The 24,901-nt window shown below is 44.1% G+C and overlaps 1 protein-coding gene across 1 annotated transcript in view; it reads left to right on the forward strand.

Moving 5' to 3' along the window:
• LOC120044653 (myosin-binding protein C, fast-type-like) overlaps positions 1-23,507 on the forward strand; it is a 46,957-nt gene extending 23,450 nt beyond the window's left edge. Inside the window, exons 4-30 of the mRNA XM_038989327.1 lie at positions 2,401-2,415; positions 3,109-3,183; positions 3,336-3,484; positions 3,667-3,784; positions 4,574-4,622; positions 6,891-6,947; positions 7,036-7,208; positions 7,432-7,564; positions 7,833-7,957; positions 9,306-9,411; positions 9,564-9,724; positions 9,861-10,026; positions 10,350-10,456; positions 10,589-10,618; positions 10,740-10,879; positions 11,070-11,229; positions 11,516-11,620; positions 11,877-12,065; positions 12,316-12,450; positions 12,617-12,784; positions 12,904-12,992; positions 13,240-13,435; positions 15,823-15,962; positions 16,206-16,365; positions 18,532-18,668; positions 22,142-22,328; positions 23,104-23,507. Of these exons, the coding sequence (XP_038845255.1) occupies positions 2,401-2,415; positions 3,109-3,183; positions 3,336-3,484; positions 3,667-3,784; positions 4,574-4,622; positions 6,891-6,947; positions 7,036-7,208; positions 7,432-7,564; positions 7,833-7,957; positions 9,306-9,411; positions 9,564-9,724; positions 9,861-10,026; positions 10,350-10,456; positions 10,589-10,618; positions 10,740-10,879; positions 11,070-11,229; positions 11,516-11,620; positions 11,877-12,065; positions 12,316-12,450; positions 12,617-12,784; positions 12,904-12,992; positions 13,240-13,435; positions 15,823-15,962; positions 16,206-16,365; positions 18,532-18,668; positions 22,142-22,328; positions 23,104-23,144 (3,311 nt within the window). The 3' untranslated portion in view covers positions 23,145-23,507. The remainder of the gene's footprint in view (positions 1-2,400; positions 2,416-3,108; positions 3,184-3,335; positions 3,485-3,666; positions 3,785-4,573; positions 4,623-6,890; positions 6,948-7,035; positions 7,209-7,431; positions 7,565-7,832; positions 7,958-9,305; positions 9,412-9,563; positions 9,725-9,860; positions 10,027-10,349; positions 10,457-10,588; positions 10,619-10,739; positions 10,880-11,069; positions 11,230-11,515; positions 11,621-11,876; positions 12,066-12,315; positions 12,451-12,616; positions 12,785-12,903; positions 12,993-13,239; positions 13,436-15,822; positions 15,963-16,205; positions 16,366-18,531; positions 18,669-22,141; positions 22,329-23,103) is intronic.
• The last annotated feature ends 1,394 nt before the right edge of the window (positions 23,508-24,901 follow it).

The following is a 24,901-nucleotide window of genomic DNA, read 5'->3' on the forward strand; positions in this document are numbered from 1 at the left end:
AAAGGGTGGATACTTTGAACAATCTGAAATATAATATATCACTTTTTTGGTTACTACATGATTCCATATGTGCTATTTCATAGTTTTGATGTCTTCACTATTATTCCGCAATTTAGAAAATAGTAAAAATAAAGAAAAGCCCTTGAATGAGTAGGTGTGTCCAAACTTTTGACTGGGACTGTATATATTAGCATTCTCCTCATACTTAACCATAAAACCTTTTACTTTCTTTTATCAGAGGTGAAACACCCTGAAACAAGGAAGGGTACTGTAACAAAAAGGATTGTAGTGCAGTGACTGTATGAATGCACAAATGTATCAATGCATTCTGTCTGTGTGTGTGTGTGTGTTTGTATGAACCAGCATGTATACCAGTGTCATCATGGGTAAGCCTATGTATTTTTGTATGTCTTGTTTTTATGATCTAGTATTTCATATATCCACAACTTTTTTCTCCAGTCACAGACTCCATACACAGGGACAGTATATTTGGTTGTTGTTTAACCCTTCGCTGTCCGCAGTACTAATGTCTATGTACCAATTGTTTCTTTTCATTCAGAGGGAAGTGAGTGCAGAGATGGTAAGGAAAGGAAACAATACACAACTCCCCCTCTGTGTTTGTGTGTTCGTATGCTTCCCTGCTTCCTGTCAATCACCTGTTTAACGTGCATGTCTGTCAGTCTCAGTCACGGCACGGTGTGTCGGTGGTGACCTGAGTGTCCGTCACGGTGGACTGACAAACGGAGACTACTGAATCCTGGGATTGCTCTGGCGAAGGCCTTCATAGTCTGACTGTAGCAGTACAGACCATTGTAGATGGCAGTCAGTAATGGAAAAGATCCTGCAGGCCTATTTTATGGGTTTATGGACACTGTATCATTTATGTAGAGGTCTTTAGGAATCATCTGTTGAGGAGTTAGACCCAGAGAATCAGTCTGACAGATAGTTGTTGTGATATCAGCGCCGACTGATACTAATTACTAGAGATCAGCGGTGAGTTTCCCAAAAACATAAAGATCATATTGGCAAAATGGCATAAAATCATCATTTTTCTATTTCTTATGAATGGACTTAAGATGATCTTTAGTGATAAATATGATATTCATGTTTTTGGGAAAGTCACCTCTGATCTGTTGAGATTAGACATTACATGATACAGTATCATGGTTTCGCCAAAGCATCCAAGTGAAGGAATTGTATTAAACATCAAATGACCTTGACTTGAAATTGATGCGGAGTGAAAACGTAATCTAAATTACAAATGACAAAATGATATATACTGTATATATTTACTCTGGGTATATATCGTGACCTGTGTGTATGTGTGCACTTACTAAGGTAATGGTTTAATAGAAGGATAAGTTGATGATAAGTTTTGCTGTTTTGTTGAGTTAGTTCAAATACTGTTCCTGCACAATACCATATCCCTTATCATTAATCACTGTATTGCAAAAGATGTTGATATGAAATATCAAGGTATTATCTGTTCCTCAAGTGTTACAGTAATAATGAATTAAGTGATATTTACCTACAGTAATATTTCCCATAATACGCATTATCCCCCAAAATGATCTTACTGAAGAATTGTTATGGTTTTGATGGTTGCCGGTTCTGCTGTTCCATTTGAGGTGTTTATCGCTGCACTCCCAACCTCTCACAGTTTCAAACCGCAGCGAGTTTCCAATGTGAGAGTGAAATGGTGTAAAGAGCTGAAGGAAAAGTGTCCCTTGGGTGCTGGTCCAGGATCAGTTTGACCTATTCACATTCTTACTGAAATTATTTAAATCACACTAGGGAACTGAGCCTGGATCTATGCACAGGGGTCACTTGATTCCAATCAAATTAACTGAGCCCATAAAAGCAGAGAGAGGGGCATAGGCGGTGTGACTCTGAGTTTATGGAGGTGCATGACCTCACTTGATTCCTGACCCTTGTTCCATTCTCTCGACAACCTTTTCACCCAATCGATTGGTCAATCGATATGGCTTTTTACCTGCTTCTCTATGCTTATAAACTCTCTTTTTCCATAGAGCTCTTGTCAGATTCAGAAGGTGAGAGAACAAATAAATTGTGTTCCGTTTGCACAGCTAATAATTCCCCTAAATTCTCAATAATAATAATAGTAATGATGAGTACAGTGTCACCAACTGGTTTGAATTTGACGACTGAGGAAATAACTCATTAACCGTCTAGTTTTTACCTCCATTTTGAAAAGAAAGGAAATGTTCATCCAAGTTAGAGAGGGAACGGAGAGACGTTAAGTGTGTGTGTGAGAGAGCACCTGCAGGTCAGGTTTTCATAGCTGCTCAGTAAACGCTCATCTTTCAGATTACAGTAAAGATACTGCAGCTAATGTGTTCCCCCGCTGTGTTTCTCTCTCTCTCTTTCTCCCTGATACAGAATTGCCCGATGATGGTAAGACAAACAAATACTTAAGCTTGTATTTGTCTATCTGCTGACACAGAACAATGCAATCCTTTTTTTGAAAAGGAGGGAGCACGCAAAGGAACATGAGCAGGCAGTCATGCTTTGATAATATCACAACATTAAAGAGCTATATTTACTTTTGTCAAAGTAGGAGAAGACTAGTGGAAAGGGATGGATAAACACGTCTTCAGATGTGTTTTTAGTTCCTTGTTCATTCCCAGGTGGCCTTACCTTACTGCTGTTAGAGGCCCTCTTCTGGTGTTGACTAGACGCTTGGATACTGACCCTCAGTTAAATACTAGACTGATGTCATGTGACATGATTTCTCATGATCATCCATTAGAATAGTGGATACATTTCAGGGAGTGGAAAAACATGCCGCAGCACTTTTCTCTGTCTTTGAGAAAAGCTGTTGCTAAATGTGGATACAAGAAGTCTCAATAAGTCACAGGGTGAACAAAGACGAGCTTTACCTCTGACCTTTTGATCTTACTGCCTAGTAGACAAAATATCAATAAATGAATGGTATTTATAAACAAAGGTTAGGTGCTTTGGTCTAATGTTTGGTTTTCTGTCTCTACTTGTCTGTTCACTGATGTTGTTGTGTCTATGATGTCTGATGAGCAGTCATCAATGACCTTATTCTAACCCCTGACCTCTATGACCTCTCCCTACTTTTAGAGACTGTCCCAGGAGGGCAGTCCGAGCTGACCGGACTATTTGTAGAGAGGCCAGAGAGCACTACAGTAATCAAAGGTGAGACCCCTGCCCTCTTCCCCCTCTCTGACACACTGTAGCACTCTGAAGTTTGGATTAACACTCACATACGGATCATGGATAAGAACCCTAAAAACACGATTATCCAGAGGTCAGAATTTCTGATGGCTGATGTAAATTGTGGGTGGCAGGGAAGAACGTCACCTTTGTGGCTAAAGTGGACTCATCTGACCTGCTGAGGAAGCCCAACATGAAATGGCTGAAAGGGAAGTGGCTGGACCTGGGCAGCAAGGCTGGCAAGCACGTGCAGTTTAAAGAGGCCTATGACAGGAACTCCAAGGTGTGTGTGTGTGTGTCACTGTTTTCACATTCTCTCAAATCTGCACAAGTGAAAGTCTACTGTACATCTGTGTTACACTTTTGTGTGTGTATGTGTACCGTGTGTGTGTGTGTGTGTGTACTGTGTGTGTGTGTGTATATATTGTAAGGGTGTATGTCTTCCTCTCTCACTATCTCAACCAGGTCTACACATATGAGATGAGCATCATCAAAGTAGTGGAAGGAGACGCAGGTGGCTACCGCTGTGAGGTCACCTCCAAAGACAAGTGTGACAGCTGTACATTTGAAGTCACAGTGGAAGGTGGGTCCATTCCAGGCCATCATCAGCCATTTAGTAATGTATCTGTCACTTAACCTGTGGTCAGTGAGTTTGTGTTAGTGGAATTAAATAATTCCTACAATATACTCATTAATTAAATTCAATCTGTCTATTTATAAGAATTTGTAAGATACTTATTAACATAAAATAGACAGGATACCGTCTTATCAAAATTAGATAATAGTAGTGTTTATTCTCGGAGCAAGCTGCCATTTGATCATAAACACAGGTTTATATACAAGATATGACGTCATAGATTACAGAATTAAGTCTCATTGTCCTGACAAATAGAAAACAGGTTCAAAAGTTCATTCTAACCTCACAGGGCACTCACATGAAACACCATATAATCATTTATCCTGAAGGCTCACTATAATTGATTACCACTTTAGCAGACAACTCAAGATAATGGAAAACCTAAAAAGTTATCTAAACACCTCAGGGCTAAGTTGGGTCAGTTCAACCATAGTTTAACGACCCTTTCTGCTTATTTTATGACCCACAACACAAATCTCTTTTCACCAGGCATGCAGAGTTCAATTAGTTATAGTTTTATCTAAAGCTAGAATTTGTTTTGTTATTTATTAACAAAATTCCTAACAGTTTGTCAGTAAGTCATTCAATATTTGATACAGAATGTATAATGATAAAGCAGGTAGTGTATATGTGTTTCAGTGTCAGTACTCAGTCCATTATTCATCCTGATTTTTCAACTGTCTGTCAGTTAGTCCAGTGTTCCTCTCACCGTTCCCTCCCTCTGCCATGTTTCAGCCGTTCAAGAGGAGCAGCCCGCCAACATCCTGGATGCCTTCAAGCGATCGTGAGTGTCACTGTCAGGGTGGTTCCATTCAATATATCATCTGTCTTTCTCTCCCACCTCACATATGTTGGTTATTCTATCTTTGCCTCTGGGCATCTGTCCCACTCTGTGAGTATATCTTCCCCTGACTGTCTTTCTGGCTCCCATATCTGTGTTTGTAGGTGTCTTTGGTATATCTGTGTCATTCACGTTGTCTGTGTGCATTTTGGCTTCACTGTATGTCTGTCATTGTACTATACATCTGCCTTTTCTTTATGTCTTTATATGTGCATTCATGTCTATTTGTGTCTCTTTGACTTACTGGTGTGTCTCTTTGACTTACTGGTGTGTCTCTGTTAGTTACTGGTGTGTCTCTTTGACTTACTGGTGTGTCTCTGTGACTTACTGGTGTGTCTCTGTGACTTACTGGTGTGTCTCTGTGACTTACTGGTGTGTCTCTGTGACTTACTGGTGCGTCTCTGTGACTTACTGGTGTGTCTCTGTGACTTACTAATGTGTCTCTATGACTTACTAATGTGTCTCTGTGACTAACCTGTATGTTTGTTTGTGTGTTTTTATGTTTCAGTTGTACATTGTGTCCATGTGTTTCTATTTCTGTGTCTGTTCACTATGTAAATCCCTGTATGTCTGTATCTCTGTATTCGTGTGTCTTCTCTTCCCTGTCTCCGAAGACTTGTTTCAATATGTGTGCAGCAGCTCTGTCTCTCACTGTGAAGCTGTAGAAAATCCCTCTGTGTTTGTTGGCTTAGTGCTGCCGCCAGTCAGTTCACTCTAGTTACTGTTTCAAATATGATTTCCTCTCCTAATCAAACAAAAAGACAAAAAAGCAAGGGTAAGAAAGGAAACACAATGTGCAAAGGACCATTTCAGATTGTGTTTTTGTGTTTATTTTGTGAATTTTGGTATGAAGAAAAGAAAAAGAGAATGAAAAGATATGAAAAAATAGATGCGTTACAAGCGTGAATTAAAGTGTGAAAACCCAAGATGCCAAAAAACCTTCAACACCCCAAAGGGAGCTGGATGGGTTAGTGTTGACCTTGCCACAGTATGTGGCGGTCTTTGCGTTCCAACTCCCACTGTCAGTAAGTATGGAGAATCCAGTCATTGCGATTCATCCGTGTGTACCCCCATCTTCCTCCTCAGCGATTCCGTGTCTGGCCTTGCTGCCTCTCTGTTATAAGGCAGCCTTGTCCTAAGCTTCTTCCAGAATCTGAATCCATTGTGTGTGTTCAGAATATATTATTTGGGATTCCCTTCCGTGTGCTTCCATATTCCCACCTTTGGAATTCTTTATCTGTCCACTGTGTGTGTTCAGATCTGAAATAGCCTGTGCTTCCCCTCATGTGTTCTTTGTCATGTGAGGCTATTTCTGGTACTGTACATCTGTCTGAGTGTGACCCATTGACAAGGCCTCAAGTGGAACTAGTGTATATTTCCCATGGATGACATACATTAGAGATGCAATCATGAGGTGTCATATGTGTGGATCTTTATGAGAGTGTAAGAAAAGCTCTGTGTGGGTGTGTATCAGCAGTACCTGTGTGTGTACATTTACACAGTATTTACCTTGTATATATGTGTCAATGTACAGCCTTGTACATGTACAGTGTATCTGTGTTTGGGGTACATACAGTAACAAATAGAGGTCAATACTGAATGTTTGTGTGTGTGTACACTAGTATGCTGTTTTTTATGTCCCATTGAATTTAGGCGGGCAAAGTGTCAGTATGCGCCTTATTGATTCCCAATATGCTCTATATGCTCACTCATTACCATCCTGTTTTGTGTTATCAGAGGCATAAAAGGCGCCAAAAAAGGGTAAGACATGGCTACAGACATTGTGCGATACTGTGCAACCACAGTGCACTGTCTGTATATTTGTGTGTATATGGGAATTCCGTCCCTGTTGTTATAACTTTTATATCAATACTGTATCGTTGATGTGTCTTTACGTCAGGGAAAGTGAATGTGGGTGTGGATGTTTGTGTGTGTGTGTTCGTCTTAGCAGAGTACAGTGTAGTACCATCTACTGTATGTCTAGTACCATTCGTTCACTACCATATTTTTTGTAAACAAACAATGATTCACTACTATAGCATTGAAATAGCACAGATATTCATTTTTGATTGATCTTATGTAAAACCTTAATATACAACAAGTATATTTGTATGTACAGTATACTGTATGTTATGTTTGAAATGACCGACTCCTCTAGCCTAACACTGTAGGAAACCTAATTCTCCCACTCGTACCCTTTCTTGTCCCCAGGGGAGATGCAGGAGAGGATGCAGGTGACCTGGACTTCAGTGCCCTCCTCAAAAAAAGGTAGGAGTGGAGTTAACTCCATTATGAGCAATCACACATACTCACACTCTCACGCACACAATCAATCTCCTCTCCCCCTCTCTTTCAGGGAAAAAAAGGCGAGGGACGAGCCCAAAGAGGATGTGGATGTGTGGGAGATCCTGAAGGATGCTAAGCCATGTGACTATGAGAAGATTGCCTTTGACTACGGCATCACAGACCTCAGGGGCCTGCTCAAGAGACTGAAGAAGATGAAGAAGGTGGAACCCAAGAAGAGTGACGGTGAGGGGAGAGAAAGGGGGGGGGGGGATACTGGAGGAGGAAGTAAGCAAGCTGTGGGCATTTCTACTTGAGAGTGTTTGGGACAGGGAATGCTTTATTATAGTGAATGCCTGAGGGGCTCTGAAAGGGAGGTAGTCTGGTGTAGTGTTGCTTGGGTTATTCTGGTTGTTGTGTCTGGTGTGTAAAGGCTGGAGACATAACAGTGGTTCTTTCCCTCCCTCAGCCTTCCTGAAGAAGCTAGAGCAATGTTACTCTGTGGACAAGGGCAAGAGGACCCAGATGCATGTTGAGCTCCATGACCCCAATGTTCAGGTCAAATGGCTGAAGAACGGAGTGGAGATCAAACCCTCTGCCAAGTGAGACTGGCTGCTTTGTGTTTGTGTGTGTGTGTGTGTGTGTGTGTGTGTGTGTGTGTGTGTGTGTGTGTGTGTGTGTGTGTGTGTGTGTGTGTGTGTGTGTGTGTGTGTGTGTGTGCGTGATTGTCAGTATATTTGACAATATGAGCGTGTGAGTCATTCATTTGTCGATGAGTTGAGTGAGCGACACTCGGTCACTAGTGTCTTTGTCTGTCCTCTCTGTTTTCTGCCAGTGTCTCTCTTTGCCCCTGTCTGTCTGTCATGTCAGGTATGTGTTTGAGTGCGTGGGCAACAAACGGACACTCACCATCAACAAGTGCAACCTGTCTGACGATGCAGCCTATGAGTGTGTGGTGGGAGAGGAGAAGAGCTTCACTGAAGTCTTTGTCAAAGGTAAACACTCATCTTTACATAGGGTGTTTGAGGGGAGGGAGTTGTTCCCTGCTTAGTTCAGTGTCTTTGAGTGTGTAGGGTCAGTCAACATTTACTGTGTATGCAGTACATGTCTCAATATTTATATGTATGTGTGTATTAATGTCTATGAACAGTAAGTTTGCACAACGTTGTCGTCCTATATTTGTTGTCCAGTTTGTAGCGTGTCTAATGCGTGTTCTATGTGTCTCGCTGATTTTGGGTAGAGGGGCAAAGATGCATTTGCTCCTTAATCATCATGTGCTTTGCTCTGTCTCTGTGCCCATTCATTTCATCCTGTTTTTGCATTTATCAGACCCTACAGCAACGGGTAAGCTTTCACCACACAGACGCCATTCCAGTGCGACAACCACAGTGTACTGTATGTTGTTGTGTCTATTTAGACGTCCCTATTGTTTCTGTCAGTGTTTATATCAATTCCGTACGTGTTGATGTATCTAACGTGAGAGAAAGTGTACGTGTGTTTAGCGGATGGTAGCTAGTGGAAGCTAGCTTAGCATCGATCGCACAGTTCAGTCACCTTCTGGAGACCTGAAGTACTGTCTCCCCCCCAAAAACAACATCCAGGGCTTTTGCGGTATAGCACTTTTGGCGGAAACTTCTGAGTACGTTGTTGTGTTGTTGTTGTGAGCATGGTACTGTATGGGAGCCCGCGGCGGACGGGTTCATGTTACAGTGGTGCCGTGACTCAGATCCCAGAGTTGATGTCTATCATCTGCTGAGGTTGCTGCGGAAAAGGAGGAGGTCAGAGGGAGGTGGATGTAGAGGACGGCAGCTAACGGATGCTAGCTTAGCATCACGCATTGACACAGTGATGATGATTGTCACCTTCCCGGAGACCTGAGGTATTGTCTCCCCCGTACCACAACAGCTCAGTTCTCTGTTTCTATAGCAGTATTAACGGAGACTATGGAGGACATTGTGTTGTTGTGAAACATGGTATCGAATCCTGGTGCGGACTGGTACATGTTAGGTGTTCGTGTCTTTGTGTTAGCACAGTATACAGTGCTGTGCCATGAAATCTTCAGCTTCATCATTCTTCCACTTCTTCCTCCTTATTCTTCTGCTTACTTTGGTGTTGAGTGATCAAGTCTTTGTTGGTGAGTTTTCCTGTAAGTGTGTGTGTGTGTGTGTGTGTGTGTGTGTGTGTGTGTGTGTGTGTGTGTGTGTGTGTGTGTGTGTGTGTGTGTGTAACTTCCCCATGGTGTGTGTGTGTGTGTGTGTGTGTGTGTGTGTGTGTGTGTGTAACTTCCCCATGGTGTGTGTATGAGGTGTATGAGTTGTGTTGACGTTCTGTGTCTATCCACAGAGCCCCCGGTCAACATCACCAAGCTGCTGGACGATGTGCATGTAGTGGTGGGAGAGAAGGTGGAGTTTGAGTGTGAGGTGTCAGAGGAAGGAGCCAACGTCAAATGGTGAGAGACTCATACTAATACCCTTTTTAATCAAATGTCTAAGTAACTAAATCAATCAATCTCTGTTACAGCTGTGGCATTTGTGTGTGTATGTGTCTCTCACCGCTGTTAAACGCTATTTCTATGTCTGTGTGTGTCTCACCCGTGCTCAGGATGAAAGATGGAGTTGAGCTGACCAAGGATGGGAAGTACAGGATAAAGAAGGATGGGAAGAAACACACTCTGGTCATCAATGAAGCAACCATAGAGGACATCGGAATGTACTATGTTTACACTAACGGGGGAGAATCCAAAGGAGAACTGGAAGTGGAAGGTACCACTTCCAGATATCATACAGTACACTAAATAAGGAAATGTTTAATTAACTTCATTTTTGGAAGTCTGAAATGCTGTCCCTTTCTGTTTTCTCTTTCTCTCTCCTTCCCTTCATCTCTACCCCTGGTGCTCAGCCAAGGAGCTGGAGGTTCTGCAGAGTATAGCTGACCTGTCGGTGAAGGCGTGTGAACAGGCCATGTTCAAGTGTGAGGTGTCTGATGAGAAGGTGGTGGGCAAGTGGTTCAAGGACGGTGTGGAGGTCAAACCCGGCAACCGCATCAAGATGTCACACATCGGAAGGTATGGCATCACATTGCTGGGGCCTTGGGGGGGGGGTCCTCATTGAGTTGCAGTAATTTCAGACAGGCCTGAACATCCTCAAATTCTCCTTCTCCATGGGACCTTGTCAGTACAGTACATATTCTCACTAGCTAGACCCACCTGTGGCAGGTGTTTTACCATGGCAACACTGGTCATGCAGAGAGAGAGCTTTCCCATGCGTTCTTTTACTTGATATTGCATAATGAAGCATGTTGCCAGGGTAACTGTGCTTTGCATAATTGTGGGTCACTGCAAGTGTCTGTTGTCTCCTTGGTAACGTTGGGTTGCCGTTGGTTCTCCAGGATCCACAAGCTGACGATTGATGACGTGAAGCCGCAGGACGAAGGAAACTACACCTTTGTCCCTGAAGGATACGCACTCTCCCTCTCCGCTAAACTCAACTTCATTGGTGAGTGAGAGAGAGAGAGTGAGTGAGAGAGAGCAAGAACGAGAGAGAGACTTCTAAGTTTTACTGAGTACAATGAAGCAGAGCCTGCATTTTAAACGATACTGATTAATGTGTTTTCCCTGTTAATCTCAGAAATCAAGATCGAATATGTTCCACGCCAAGGTAGGTGTGGCTATTGTCATCTATCATCCGTTGGCATTACCTATTTATTACAGTGTATTTAATACTGTGATCATCACCCAGGACCACCTGTCCCTCTCTGACATTCCTCCGCCCCTCACAGACCCTCCCAAAATCCACCTGGACACCAGTAGCACGGGCAGCAAGAACACCATTGTTGTGGTGGCTGGCAACAAGCTCCGCCTTGATGTGGAGATCACAGGAGAGCCTGTCCCCACTGTGTGCTGGATGAAAGGAGACACTGTGAGGATCTAGTCCTTCTGTTACGTCCTCCTCACACACATCAAACCCCTGCCCCAGCATGCCTCTCTAAGGAAGGCAGGGTGTCACTCACATTAACCAACCATTAGGCCATCCAGGTTACACCCAGTAGTTGAGTCACCAGACAGTGTCAGACCAGTTGTCTAAGTGCCCTCCCTGTTCCTGTCTCTAGGTGATATCGGAGGCGGAGGGCAGAGTGAGGGTGGAGACCAGGACCACTCTGAGCAGCTTTGTCATTGAGGGGGCGGAGAGGCCAGACGAAGGCCAGTACTCCATCATAGTGACCAACCCAGCCGGAGAGGACAGGGCTGAGCTCACCGTCAAGATTGTTGGTCAGTGGTACTCTCTCTCTCCTTCTCTCTCTCTCTCCTCTCTCTTTCCAGTCTTCTACTCTCCTCTCTACACTCCTCTCCTCTTTCCCCCACATCTCCCTACTCTCTCCCTTTTCTCTCTCTGTGTCTTGTTCTCCCCTCTTATGCAATATATATGTAAACAGATATTTAAAAACAATTCACTAAGAGAGATTCAATAATAGATGTGACATTAAGTTAGAACCCATTCTGAGCTGGTGAGAACACCTCTATGTTCTGTCCTGACTGTTCTCCCTGTCCACTCCAGATGTGCCTAACCCACCAGAGAACGTCAGATGTATGGGAGTTGGCGAGGACACAGCCACCATTACATGGGATCCCCCCAAATTTGACGGGGGTGCGCCCATCAAAGGTGCACCTTCCCTATTTTTACATCTATCTGTTGAGCTATCAGACTCTCTTTCCTCTGGGTTAACAGGCATCTGTTAACCTCTCTCATTACATTGGTAAGATCTAATGATGTCTCTCTGTGAAGATGTCGCTCTGTGAAGATGTCTCTCTGTGATGACGTCGCTTTGTGATGATGTAATGTCGCTCTGTGATGATGTCACTGTGATAATGTCGGTCTGTAATGATGTAATGTCGCTCTGTGATGACATCACTCGCAGGCTACCTGATGGAGAGGAAGAAGCAGGGTTCCTCCAGGTGGACCAAGCTGAACTTTGAGGTGTTTGAGTCAACCACATACGAGGCTAAGAAGATGATTGAGGGTGTTTTTTATGAGATGAGAGTGTTTGCTGTCAACGGGATCGGGATCTCCCAGCCCAGCGGCAACTCAAAGCCCTTCATGCCCATAGGTGGGTAGACACTTATTACTAGAGCAGTGGAGAGAAGCCTTTCAATCTCCTGATACTCTACTTATACAGCTTACCTCGATCTTCCTCTCCTCTTAACTATTCTCTCTCTTTCTCTCTCGCTCTCGCTCTCTCTCTCTCTCTCTCTCTCTCTCTCTCTCTCTCTCTCTCTCTCTCTCGCTCTCTCGCTCTCTCGCTCTCTCGCTCTCTCTCTCTCTCTCTCTCTCGCTCTCTCTCTCTCTCTCTCTCTCAGCCCCTACCAGTGAGCCCACTCGTCTGACGGTGGAGGATGTGACAGACAGCACCTGTGCCCTGAAGTGGCGTCCTCCAGAGAGGGTTGGAGCAGGGGGCGTTGACGGGTACATAATCGAGTGGTGCAAAGAAGGAGGTGAAGGAGGATTTGGGGATTGTTCAATAACATTATTATTCCTTCTAATTCACTAATCGCTCCCATAGAATTCCTCTATAGAATTCCTATAAAACCCTACAGATGAACCATCTCATTTCCAAGTGGATGACAATGAATACTCTTCTGCTATTGGTCCATCCCTCAGAGGATAACTGGGTGGCAGCCAATAAGGAGCCAGTGGACAAGAACACGTACCGTGTGAAGGGGCTGCCAACAGGAGAGAAGCTCTTGTTCAGAGTGGTGGCTATGAACATCGCTGGACGCAGCCCCCCCTGCACCATGAAACAGTCTGTCACCATCAGAGAGATCATGGGTCAGACTCACACGCATGCATGGATGCACACACACACACTTCTCCATAGACCTCTGACACACACGGTATACACATTACTTCTGTGTTGACATTCCTCTCTGTCTCCCTCCATGTCTCAGAGTACCCAAAGATCCGCCTGCCTCGCCAGCTAAGAACCAAGTTCATCAGGAAAGTGGGCGAGAAGATCAACCTAGTCATCCCCTTCCAGGTCTGAAAACACCTAGCACCACACAGTAGTAACCTTCCCCAGGCTAGAGACAGGGCTGACTTCATGTTAGCTGGGTCTCAGTGTGTGGTAAGAAGAGCAATCATTGTCCTGTAATGCAAAAACGAACCAATCAGAAAATGGGTGTTTAGGGTGTTCCTCCTGCACTTCTCCTGTAGCAGCATCTCACTCTTTAATTCAGTAAATGTCATTTTCATTCACTGACCATATCACCCCTGTCTTTCCCCAGGGGAAGCCTCGCCCCGTGGTCAACTGGTTGAAAGACGGTGAGCCCCTGGAGAATAAGTCGGTGGGCATCCGCACCAGTGACTTTGACACCATCCTGTTCATCCGCTCGGCAGAAAGGGACCACTCTGGGACGTACACCCTGTCTGTCCAGATAGACAACATGCAGGACAAGGCTGACATACACATCCAGATCGTAGGTCAGTCACTGGCACCAACATCATTAGGGGCTCTGGTCAAAAGTAGTGCACTATATAGACAATAGGGTTTCCATTTGGGATGGAGGCCATATGTACAGTGGCAAGAAAAAGTATGTGAACCCTTTGGATGTATCTGGATTTCTGCATAAGTTGGTCATAACATTAGATCTGATCTTCATCTAAGTCACAACAATAGACAAACACAATGTGCTTAAACTAATAACACACAAAGTATTGTATTTTTCTTGTCTATATTGAGTACATCATTTAAACATTCGCAGTGTAGGTTGGAAAAGGTATGTGAACCCCTAGGCTAATGACTTCTCCAAAAGCTAATTGGTGTCAGGAGTCAGCTTACCTGGAATACAATCATTGAGATGAGATTGGAGATGTTGGTAAGAACTGGCCTGCCCTATAAAAAAACATTCACAAAATGTGAGTTTGCTATTCACAAGAAGCATTGCCTGATGTGAACCATGCCTTGAACAAAAGAGATCTCAGAAGACCCAAGATTAAGAATTGTTGACTTGCATAAAGCTGGAAAGGGTTACAAAAGTAGCTCTAAAAGACTTGATGTTCATCAGTCCATGGTAAGACAAATTGTCTATAAATGGAGAAAATTCATCACTGTTGCTACTCTCCCTAGGAGTGGCCGTCCTGCAAAGATGACTGCAAGAGCACAGCGCAGAATGTTCAATAAGGTTAAGAAGAATCCTAGAGTGTCAGCTAAAGTCTAGCAGAAATCTCTGGAACATGCTAACATCTCTGTTGACGAGTCTACGATACGTAAAACACTGTTCATGGGAGGACACCACAGAAGAAGCAACTGCTGTCCAAAAAAAACATTGCTGCACGTCTGAAGTTCGCAAAAGAGCATCTGGATGTTCCACAGCGCTACTGGCAAAATATTCTGTGGACAGATGAAACTAAAGTTGAGTTGTTTGGATGGAACACACAACACTATGTGTGGAGGAAAAAAGACACAGCACACCAACATCAAAACCTCATCACAACTGTAAACTATGGTGAAGGGAGCATCATGGTTTGGAGCTGCTTTACTGCCTCAGGGCCTGGACAGCTTGCAATCATCGACGGAAAAATGAATTCCCAAGTTTATCAAGACATTTTGCAGGAGAATGTAAGGCTATCTATCCGCCAATTGAAGCTCAACAGAAGTTGGGGGATGCCACAGGACAACGACCCAAAACACAGAAGTAAATTGACAACAGAATGGCTTCAACAGAAGAAAATACGCCTTCTGGAGTCAGAGTCCTGACCTCAACTCGATTGAGATGCTGTGGCATGACCTCAAGAGAGCGGTTCACACCAGACATCCCAAGAATATTGTTGAACTGAAACAGTTTGGTAAAGAGGAATGGTCCAAAATTTCTCCTGACAGTTGTGCAGGTCTGATCCGCAACTACAGAAAACGTTTGGTTAAGGTTAATGCTGCCAAAGGAGGGTCAACCAGTTATCAAATCCAAGGGTTCACATACTTTTCCCACCCTGCACTGTGAATGTTTACACGGTGTGTTCAATAAAGACATGAAAACGAATAATTGTTGGTGTGTTATTAGTTTAAGCAGACTGTGTTTGTCTGATGTTGTGACTTAGATGACGATCAGATCAAATTGTATGACCAATTTAAGCAGAAGTCCAGGTAATTCCAAAGGGTTCACATACTTTTTCTTGCCACTGTAAATGTATGTCCGCGCTCACCCTTCAGTCACTATACCTAGTGTGTTTTACGATTTATTACAGTCAAATATGGAGCCACCATGATGCAATGACTTAAATCTAGGATGACACCTCAGAGTTTAATGTGATGATAATTCCTCATTTAATCCTCGGAGGGAGTCTAAGACTCCAAAGTAGGGAGGGAATCATCAAAGAGGCTGATTCCTCTCTTCCTGTCTTCTTAATCCTTCCCTCCTGCCCTGACTGCCACCGTACCGTCGCTTTGCTCCCTCCCTCCCCTCTTTCCCTCCTTCCTGCTCCTTTTAGCACCCGTGTGAGGGTCAGGGTGCTGTATGGCTGGGTGGGTGGATTATGCAGTGGGGTTCCATTGGATTTATTGGTGTGTAGACTGGGATTAGGGTGGGATTAGGGGCCTTTGTCTCCTTTCCCCTGCTGGGAGGTGAGCTAATGAGAGGGCCCAGCCTCCTCAGATCAGCCCCCACACACGTTTAGTCACAGCAGCAGCAGCACGGCAGAGACCAGGATTAATGACAAACATACTGGAGTACTGACGTACATGAGACACACTCCACATGCTCCATTTTTCCTGTCTGTTTGTCTGTTAAAAGAGATCTCTTTCTCACTGACACACAGATGTACTTTTTCCTCCTTCCTACTTTTTCCTCTCTCTCTCTCTCTCCCCCCCACAGACAAGCCAGGTCCTCCTATAAATGTGATGGTAACAGATGTGTGGGGCTTCAACGCTGCTCTGGAGTGGAAGCCCCCCAAAGACACAGGCAACACTGATATCACCGGCTACACCATCCAGAAGGCTGACAAGAAGACCCAGGTCTCCAACTCCCTCCTCTGTCTTTCCTCATCTCTCTCTATAGCTCTCTCTTTCTTTACTGTGTATCCACCTCACCTCTCCTTCTCTACCCTCGTCCTCTGTTCTCAAACATCTGCCTCTATATATCCACATATCCTCCCCTTTTTTTTCAACCTCTCTACTTCTCTGTAAACATCCATCCCTCCCTCCCTCCCTCCCTCCCTCCCTCCCTCCCTCCCTCCCTCCCTCCCTCCCTCTGGTCAGGGTTGGTTCACAGTGTATGAGCACAACCGCCGGCCCAGCTGCACAGCGTCTGACCTGGTCATGGGGAACGAGTACTCCTTCCGTGTGTTCAGTGAGAACATCTGTGGCTTGAGCGATGAGGTGGCCTTCAGCAAGAACACTGCCATCATAGGCAAAACAGGTAACACACTACAATACTACACCATACTATACCCCCCTGCACGCTCACGCAAACACGCACACACCATCGCTGCGCAAATGTAGCCTGTCATTACAGCCATAAACAGTGATGCACTTTCAAAGGGCAAGATCTAGAAATAAACTGAGTTTTACACCAGCATTTTGAGATTAAAGTCATTCATAGCTATTAGCAGCCAATATCAACTAGGGATATCATGTCACTTCTCTGGAGTCCAGAGCAAGCCGGGTCATATGGCCTACCTGTATGTATCAGAGGTTGCAGGATCGGATGTAAACCATGGTTAGGGTAAGCGCTAGCCTACAGTATGTCAATCTACTATCCCCCATAGTACAAAGGTTGACCTATTCTGTTGGTCAACTTGGCCTTCTGTGTGAGAAATAAATATTTGTACAGTTGTAGGATGCGATAGATCCCAAATCAATACAACCACTCGCATCAAAATAACTTTTAAAGGCAATGAGGCTGATGCAACAGATCAGAACGTTTAGCTTAAAATGTTGATAAACTATTAGGCTATTTCTTCACATTACAAGCGCAGCAATGCGCACACGACAGTAAATGCGAATGTTCCAAAATTTAATAAATTAGTGGGAAAACACCATTCTAAAAAGTAACCACAAATGAGATTATGCATGTAATGCTTTATTATAAAGGTGCATTTTTATGGTGAAAATTATCTTCCCCAAATTTGAAACTCACACGCCGTCTATGTATGCCAGTTAGGCTCTACACTGGTTGCAAAGCGGATTAATGTGCTTAATTTTAAGAAGTTATTTGGCCACTTTAGTTGTGTGATACAAACCTTATCAAAACATTCTGGCCTATGGGCTAGGCTACATGAGGTGTGTGACTATGAAAAAGGCATGTGCTGTTTCTTGCCTTACTGCACACAAGCTGGGCATCATTCACAAGTGATAACACATCATTCACAAGTGATAGGCTAATATTGTCACCCATCAGACTATTCTTGATTTAATCTTGTCTTTACATATACTAAATAATATATGTATGAAATTAGTTTTGATTAAGAATGTACCATTATCATGCACCGGTCTCGGAACAGGGGCAGGGGAAAAAAAAGACATGTCATCTATGCACTTAAATAGCGATTAGAGGACGATTTTCACGCGGTTCATTTCCTTGCCAGCCAGGTCGGCTATACTTCCTTTATAAAGAGATGCAATGTGCTTAATATTATGAAAGTTGAGAAATAAATATAGTAGTCCTAGCCTATAGAAAGCTGACGGGATCCTCCTCTTTTTAACAGAGGCCGTGAAAACTCTGTTTTCTCACGCATGGGCTTTTCTCACGGGCTCTCATGAAGTGTTTTGATTTGATTTTCGATTACATTTGCATTGATGTCAGAGTGATTAGAGGGACAATAGAGTGCTGAGTACCAGGCAGTTAGCAAGTTTGGTAGGCTGCTAATGACCATAAGCAGCATCAGAGCTTGGAGAAGCCTAGTACCTGTAACTAAACGGTCACATGGAATTTGACTGCGGTCATGACTTGTGACCGCCAGCGTTGCCGTAATACGGTCTTCGTAACAGCCTAACCATGGTCTGTCTGTAGTCTTTCCTTCCTCACAAATATCGTAATAAATTCACCAGAATATGTTACATCTTCATCCCATATGTAAAAAAAGACTGTTACAGCTATCTTTAGAAATATAGCCAGTACTAGCCACCCAAACCTTCTAAAATGTGAAAATAATCAATGAAATTGCAAGGTAGCCTATTGTTCTGGCAAAGATGTGTTCATAGCAGATTGCTAAACTTTATGTAGTTGATTTAAAATATGTGTGAAAAAAATCTAACTTGCGACCCACCCCCCTAAACCTTCTTGCTAGCCCCAGTTTGAGAACCACTTCACTACACTACACTACACCAAATGTAGTATGTAGATATAATAGACAACATGATATACTATGTGGTCCTCTGTAGCTCAGTTGGTAAAGCTAAAGCATGCCGCTTGTAATGCCAGGATAGTGGGTTTGATTCCCGGACAAGCCATACGTAAAATGTATGCACGCATGACTGTAAGTCCCTTTGGATAGAAGCACCTGCTAAATGGCATTTATTAATATTATTATTATATAGCCTAATAAACACAGCTATCACAGTCCCCATCTATATCCTCCCTCAGATCTGGAGTACAACAAACCAGCCTTCAAAGAGAAGGACATGAGCAGCTCCCCCAAGTTTACAGCTCCCCTAGTGGACAGGGTTGTTGTTGCAGGCTACAGTACTGCCATCAGCTGTGCTGTCCGGGCCTACCCTAAGGTGAGGGTGTGTGTGTGTGTGTGTGTGTGGAGAGGGAGGGCAGTACTGTAATTAAGTGTTTGAGTGTGTGTTGAGAGAGCGAGAACAAGAAGCTGTTTGAAGGTGCGTTTGTGTGTCACAAGCTATGTTTCCATTAACTTGTCCGGTGATTTTTCAACATTTAGAAAGTTGGCATAGAAAATAGATGCGACAATTGCCTGCTAGGGTGGGTTTCCATTTAACGATCTTGTGTCGATAAAAACACCTGACGTAATGATGTTACACCTAAAGTACAAATGTAGTGGTTGAAGTGGTTCCATTACCCATTTAGGCAAATTTTACTAATAAATTGGCAACAACCTGTATCCCCTCCCACCTATCTGTTTCATGTTTCAGGTAGCCCGCGAAAGCGAATAGAATAGCCCGCGAATAGAATGCAATAATTGACTAATATTTGCCATATTCGAATAATTCTCCTGTACCAACATAACTCCACGGTCCGTGCCACTGTGAAACCTGCACTCCTGTAGATCTGAAATAGTTGGATGGAGGAACTTGCATCCAGCTAACCAGAAAAGCAAGGCGAAGCAATTCTTTTTTTCTTTATTTTATTTAACTAGGAAAGTCAGTTAAGAACAAATTCTTATTTACAATGACGGCCAAACCCGGCCAAACCCTAACCTGGACGACGCTGTGCCAATTGTGTGCCGCCCTTTGGGACTTCCAATCACAGCCGGTTGTGATACAGCCTGGAATTGAAGCAGGGTCTGTAGTGATACCTCTAGCACTGAGATGCAGTGCCACTCGGGAGCCCGAATTCAGGCATTCCTGAAAGTCAGGACAATCCATGTACTGTAAAGAAACATTTTTTTTGTACACTGAACAAAATAATAAACTCAACATGCAACAATTTTCAAGATTTTACTGAGTTACAGTTCATATAAGGAAATCAGTCAAATTGAAATGAATTCATTGGGCCCTAATCTATGGATTTCACATGACTAGGAATACAGATATGCATCTGTTGGTCACATATACCTTAAAAAAAAAGGTAGGGGCGTGGATCAGAAAACCAGTCACTATCTGGTGTAAGCACCATTTGCCTCATGCAGTGCGACACATCTCCTTCGCATAAAGTTAATCAGGCTGTTGATTGTGGCCTGTGGAATGTTGTCCCACTCCTCTTCAATGGCTGTGTGAAGTTGCTGGTTATTGTCGGGAACTGGAACATACATGTCGATCCAGAGCATCCCAAATATGCTCAATGTGTGACATGTCTGGTGAGTAGGCAGGCAATGGAATAACTTCCAGGAATTGTGTACAGATCCTTGCGACATGGGGCCGTGCATTATCATGCTGAAACATGAGGTGATGGCGGCGGATGAATGGCACGGCAATGGGCCTCAGGATCTCGTCACGGTATCTCTGTGCATTCAAATTGCCATCGATAAAATGCAGTTGTGTTTGTTGTCCGTAGCTTATGCATGCCCAAAGGGGCGCAACTTTCATTGGGGACGGGGGGGACATGCTGAAATTGCATTTTTGTCCCCCACAGTTTTATCATTGGAATGTGATACAAAACGAGGAAACTGCTTTAGGACCTTGTGGATGTCTCCGAGCGGTCGCGTAGGCTGTCTAGAGTATTTATCCAACTGGATAAAAACCAAAGTTGCTCCCCTGCCTGCCTGCCCATACCATAACCCCACCACCACCATGGGGCACTCTGTTCACAACGTTGACAGCAAACCGCTCGCCCACACGACACCATACACGCTGTCTGCCATCTACCCGGTATAGTTGAAACCGGGATTCATCCGTGAAAAGCACACTTCTCCAGCGTGCCAGTGGACATCGAAGGTGAGCATTTGCCTACTGAAGTCGGTTACGACGCCGAACTGCAGTCAAGTCAAAACCCTGGTGAAGACGACGAGCACGCAGATGAGCTTCCCTGAGATGGTTTCTGACAGTTTGTGGAGAAATTATTTGATTGTGCAAACCCACAGTTTCATCAGCTGTCCGGGTGGCTGGTCTCAGACAATCCCACTGCAAGGACCTGACCCCAGAGATGAGAAGCAGGTACGGGGAGTCAAACATTTATTCAGGAACAGACATAGAACACGACAGGAACAGCATCAGCACACAGGTAAACAAGGACATATGACAAACACAATACGGAATAATGCGGACACACGGAACTGTCACGTTCGTTCTCCTCCTCGTCTGAGGAGGTGCATGGATCGGACCAATACGCAGAGTGATATGAAAACATCTTCCCTTTTATATTTTATAACGAAGAATAACACGAAACGAAACACTTTTACAAACTATACAAAAAAAACAACAAACGACCGTGAAGCTATAAACGAAAGTGCACACACAAGCTACTAACGTTCAACATAGACAATTACCAACAAAAACCTAAAGCCTATGGCTGCCTTAAATATGGCTCCCAATCAGAGACAACAATAAACAGCTGTCTCTGATTGAGAACCAAACCAGGCAACCATAGACTTTCCTAAACACCTACACTGAACACAACCCCATACATTCTACAAAACCCCCTAAACAATACACACACCCTAAACTAGACAAAACACACAAACATCCCCCATGTCACACCCTGACCTAACTAAACTAATAAAGAAAATCAATATAACAAAGGCCAGGGTGTGACAGGAACACAACCAAGGAACAGACAGATATACAGAGGGTAATCAACAAAGTCAAGGAGTCCAATGAGCGCAGCTGCGCGTAATGTTGGTAACAGGTGTGTATGATGACGGGTAGCCTGGCGCCCTCGAGGGCCAGGGAGGGGGAGCGGGAGCAGGCGTGACACCCACAGGTGAAGAAGCCGGATATGGAGGTCCTGGGCTGGTCTAAAACGACTTTGGAGGCGGCTTATGGTAGAGAAATGAACATTAAATTCTCCGGCAACAGCTCTGGTGGACACTCCTGCAGTCAGCATGCCAATTGCACACTCCCTCAAAACTTGAGACATCTGTGGCCCTTTTATTGTCCTAAGCAAAAGGTGCACCTGTGTAAGGATCATGCTGTTTAATCAGCTTCTTGATATGCCACACCTGTCAGGTGGATGGATTATCTTGGCAAAGGAGAAATGCTACGTAAAAAAATCTGTGCACAAAATCTGAGCTGAAAATCTGAATTTCTGGGATCTTTTATTTCAGATCATGAAACATGGGACCAACACTTTACATGTTGCGTTTATATTTTTGTTCAGTGTAGTTGGAAAAATGTATATTGTAAGCATAGAATTAGAATTAAATGTGGAGTGGAGCTTTATAGTTACTCGGTGACATCACGTGACCCGGGTACCTTAAATGATTAGGCAATCATCATTTATTATGAAAAACATAATTTCCATGGAAAATTGCCTAGTGAGTTGGTGATTTATATTTCAAGGCCAAATGTTTCCCCAATTAAAGTCCCTCCCTCCTCTCTTAACCCCCCCCTCTACCGTCCTCTCTTCACCTCAGGCTAAGATAGTGTGGATGAAGAACAAGATGATCATTGGGGAGGATCCTAAATTCTTGATGCAGAACAACCAGGGGGTGTTGACCCTGAACATCAGGAAGCCCGGCCAGTTTGACGGGGGCAAGTACTCCTGTAAGGCCATCAACGACCTGGGGGAGGACGAGGTGGAGTGCAGGCTGGAAGTCCGAGGTACTGGCACACACACACACTGTCACGCATTCACACATAGACATGTACAAACACACACACACACACACACACACACACTACAACTCCTATCATACTCAGCATGAGACAGACTTTTATTGGCAGTCGATAGTTGTCTAACTAATCATCAGTTATCATCCGTTAAACCCATTATTACAAAGCTGGTCATGGATTCACAATCTATGACTTATGATTATCGCTTGTTGGGAACACTCTGATAGTATGTAATTTTCCCTAACAAGATTAAATGTAGAGATTGTGAGTGTATGATTCAGGCAGTTGTACAGAATACAAATCATCGTATTATACTGAACAAAAATATAAACACAACAATTTACGAAGTTACACTTCATAGAAGGATATCAGTCAATTTTAAATAAATTCACAAGGCCCTAATTTATGGATTTCACATGATTGGGCAGGGGCGCAGCCATGGGTGGGACTGGAAGGGCATAGGCCCACCCACTTGGGAGCCAGGTTTTTCCCCACAAAAGGGCTTGTTACAGAAATGCTCACTAACAGGAATGTAAACAAATTTGTGCACACAATTTAAGAGTAATAACATTTTTGTGCGTATGGAACATTTCTGGAATCTTTTATTTCAGAAAAAATGGGACCAACACTTTGTTGCTTTTATATTTTTGTTCAGTATATATATATATATATATGAGGGAGGGAGGGAGGGAGGGAGATTAAAGTAGGATGATCCCCCTCTAGCCTATTTTTCATGGTGAGTTTCTCTCTCTGCCCTCCCCAGTCTTAAAGGAGAAGAAAGAAGGAGATGAAGAGAAGAAATGAGCGACGGAGTGACCGATAGAAACACCAGAGGATTCAGTTCTGCAGGAATCATAATGGATTATGTATAACAGGATAGACATGAATATATATGATTAGAATAAAAAACTGGTGATGTTTTCTAAATATGCTCTCTCTATCTCTTTCTTCCTCTCTCTATCCCTCTCTTTCTCACATCCTCACCAGTGGCATGTCAAATACCATATCGGTAATAACTGAATGAATTATGATAATAACAGACCTCTACATTGAGACAAGCAATAGAGTACCTTAATAATAGCTGAATATTACAGCTCAGAGATGGATTATTCTTATCTGTGACATGAACCTGTCAGTGCAACACACATAAAACAGTCATTTACCAAAGCATTGTCAGTGTTGTGTCTAAGGTCCCGGGTGGGTTTATCACGGCTGGTGGGATTTATGATTGTAATTCTGCTAGTGAAAGCATGTGTGTGTGTGTGTGTGTGTGTGTGTGTGTGTGTGTGTGTGTGTGTGTGTGTGTGTGTGTGTGTGTGTGTGTGTGTGTGTGTGTGTGTGTGTGTGTGTGTGTGTGTGTGTGTGTGTGTGTGTGTGTACCTACCATCATATTGGTTGCATTAGGTATGGAGAGTGGAGGGTAGGTAATGGGTATGGGGAGTGGGGGTAGGTAATGGGTATGGGGAGTGGAGGGTAGGTAATGGGTTTGGGGAGTGGAGGGTAGGTAATGGGTATGGGGAGTGGAGGGTAGGTAATGGGTATGGGGAGTGGAGGGTAGGTAATGGGTATGGGGAGTGGAGGGTAGGTAATGGGTATGGGGAGTGGAGGGTAGGTAATGGGTTTGGGGAGTGGAGGGTAGGTAATGGGTATGGGGAGTGGCGGGTAGGCAATAGATATGGGGAGTGGAGGGTAGGTAATAGGTATGGGGAGTGGAGGGTAGGTAATGGGTATGGGGAGTGGAGGGTAGGGTAGGTAATAGGTATGGGGAGTGGAGGGTAGGCAATAGGTATGGGGAGTGGAGGGTAGGGTAGGGTAGGTAATTTTGTTGGGGAGTGGAGGGTGGGGTAGGTAATAGGTATGTGGAAGGTAGGTAATAGGTATGGGGAGTGGAGGGTAGGTGAGGGTAGGGTAGGTAATAGGTATGGGGTGTGGGAGTGGAGGGTAGGTAATAGGTATGTGGAGTGGGGGGTAGGTAATAGGTATGGGGAGTGGGGGTAGGGTAGGTAATAGGTATGGGGAGTGGGGGGTAGGGTAGGTAATAGGTATGGGAAGTGGAGGGTAGGCAATGGATATGGGGAGTGTAGGGTAGGCAATGGGTATGGGGAGTGGAGGGTAGGCAATAGGTATGGGGAGTGGAGGGTAGGTAATGGGTATGGGGAGTGGAGGGTAGGTAATGGGTATGGGGAGTGGAGGGTAGGCAATAGGTATGGGGAGTGGAGGGTAGGCAATAGGTATGGGGAGTGGAGGGTAGGTAATAGGTATTGGGAGTGAAGGGTAGGTAATGGGTATGGGAGTGGAGTGGATGGTAGATAATAGGTGTGGAGAGTGGAGGGTAGGTAATGGGTATGGGAGTGGAGGGTAGGTGATTTTGTTGGGGAGTGGAGGGTAGGTAATAGGTATGGGGAGTGGAGGGTAGGCAATAGGTATGGGGAGTGGAGGGTAGGTAATAGGTATTGGGAGTGAAGGGTAGGTAATGGGTATGGGGAGTGGAGGGTAGGTAATAGGTATGGGGAGTGGAGGGTGGGGAATAGGTATTGGGAGTGGAGGGTACATAATGGGTA

Source organism: Salvelinus namaycush, chromosome 3, assembly GCF_016432855.1.
Source record: "Salvelinus namaycush isolate Seneca chromosome 3, SaNama_1.0, whole genome shotgun sequence".
NCBI classification, from domain to species: Eukaryota; Metazoa; Chordata; class Actinopteri; order Salmoniformes; family Salmonidae; genus Salvelinus; species Salvelinus namaycush.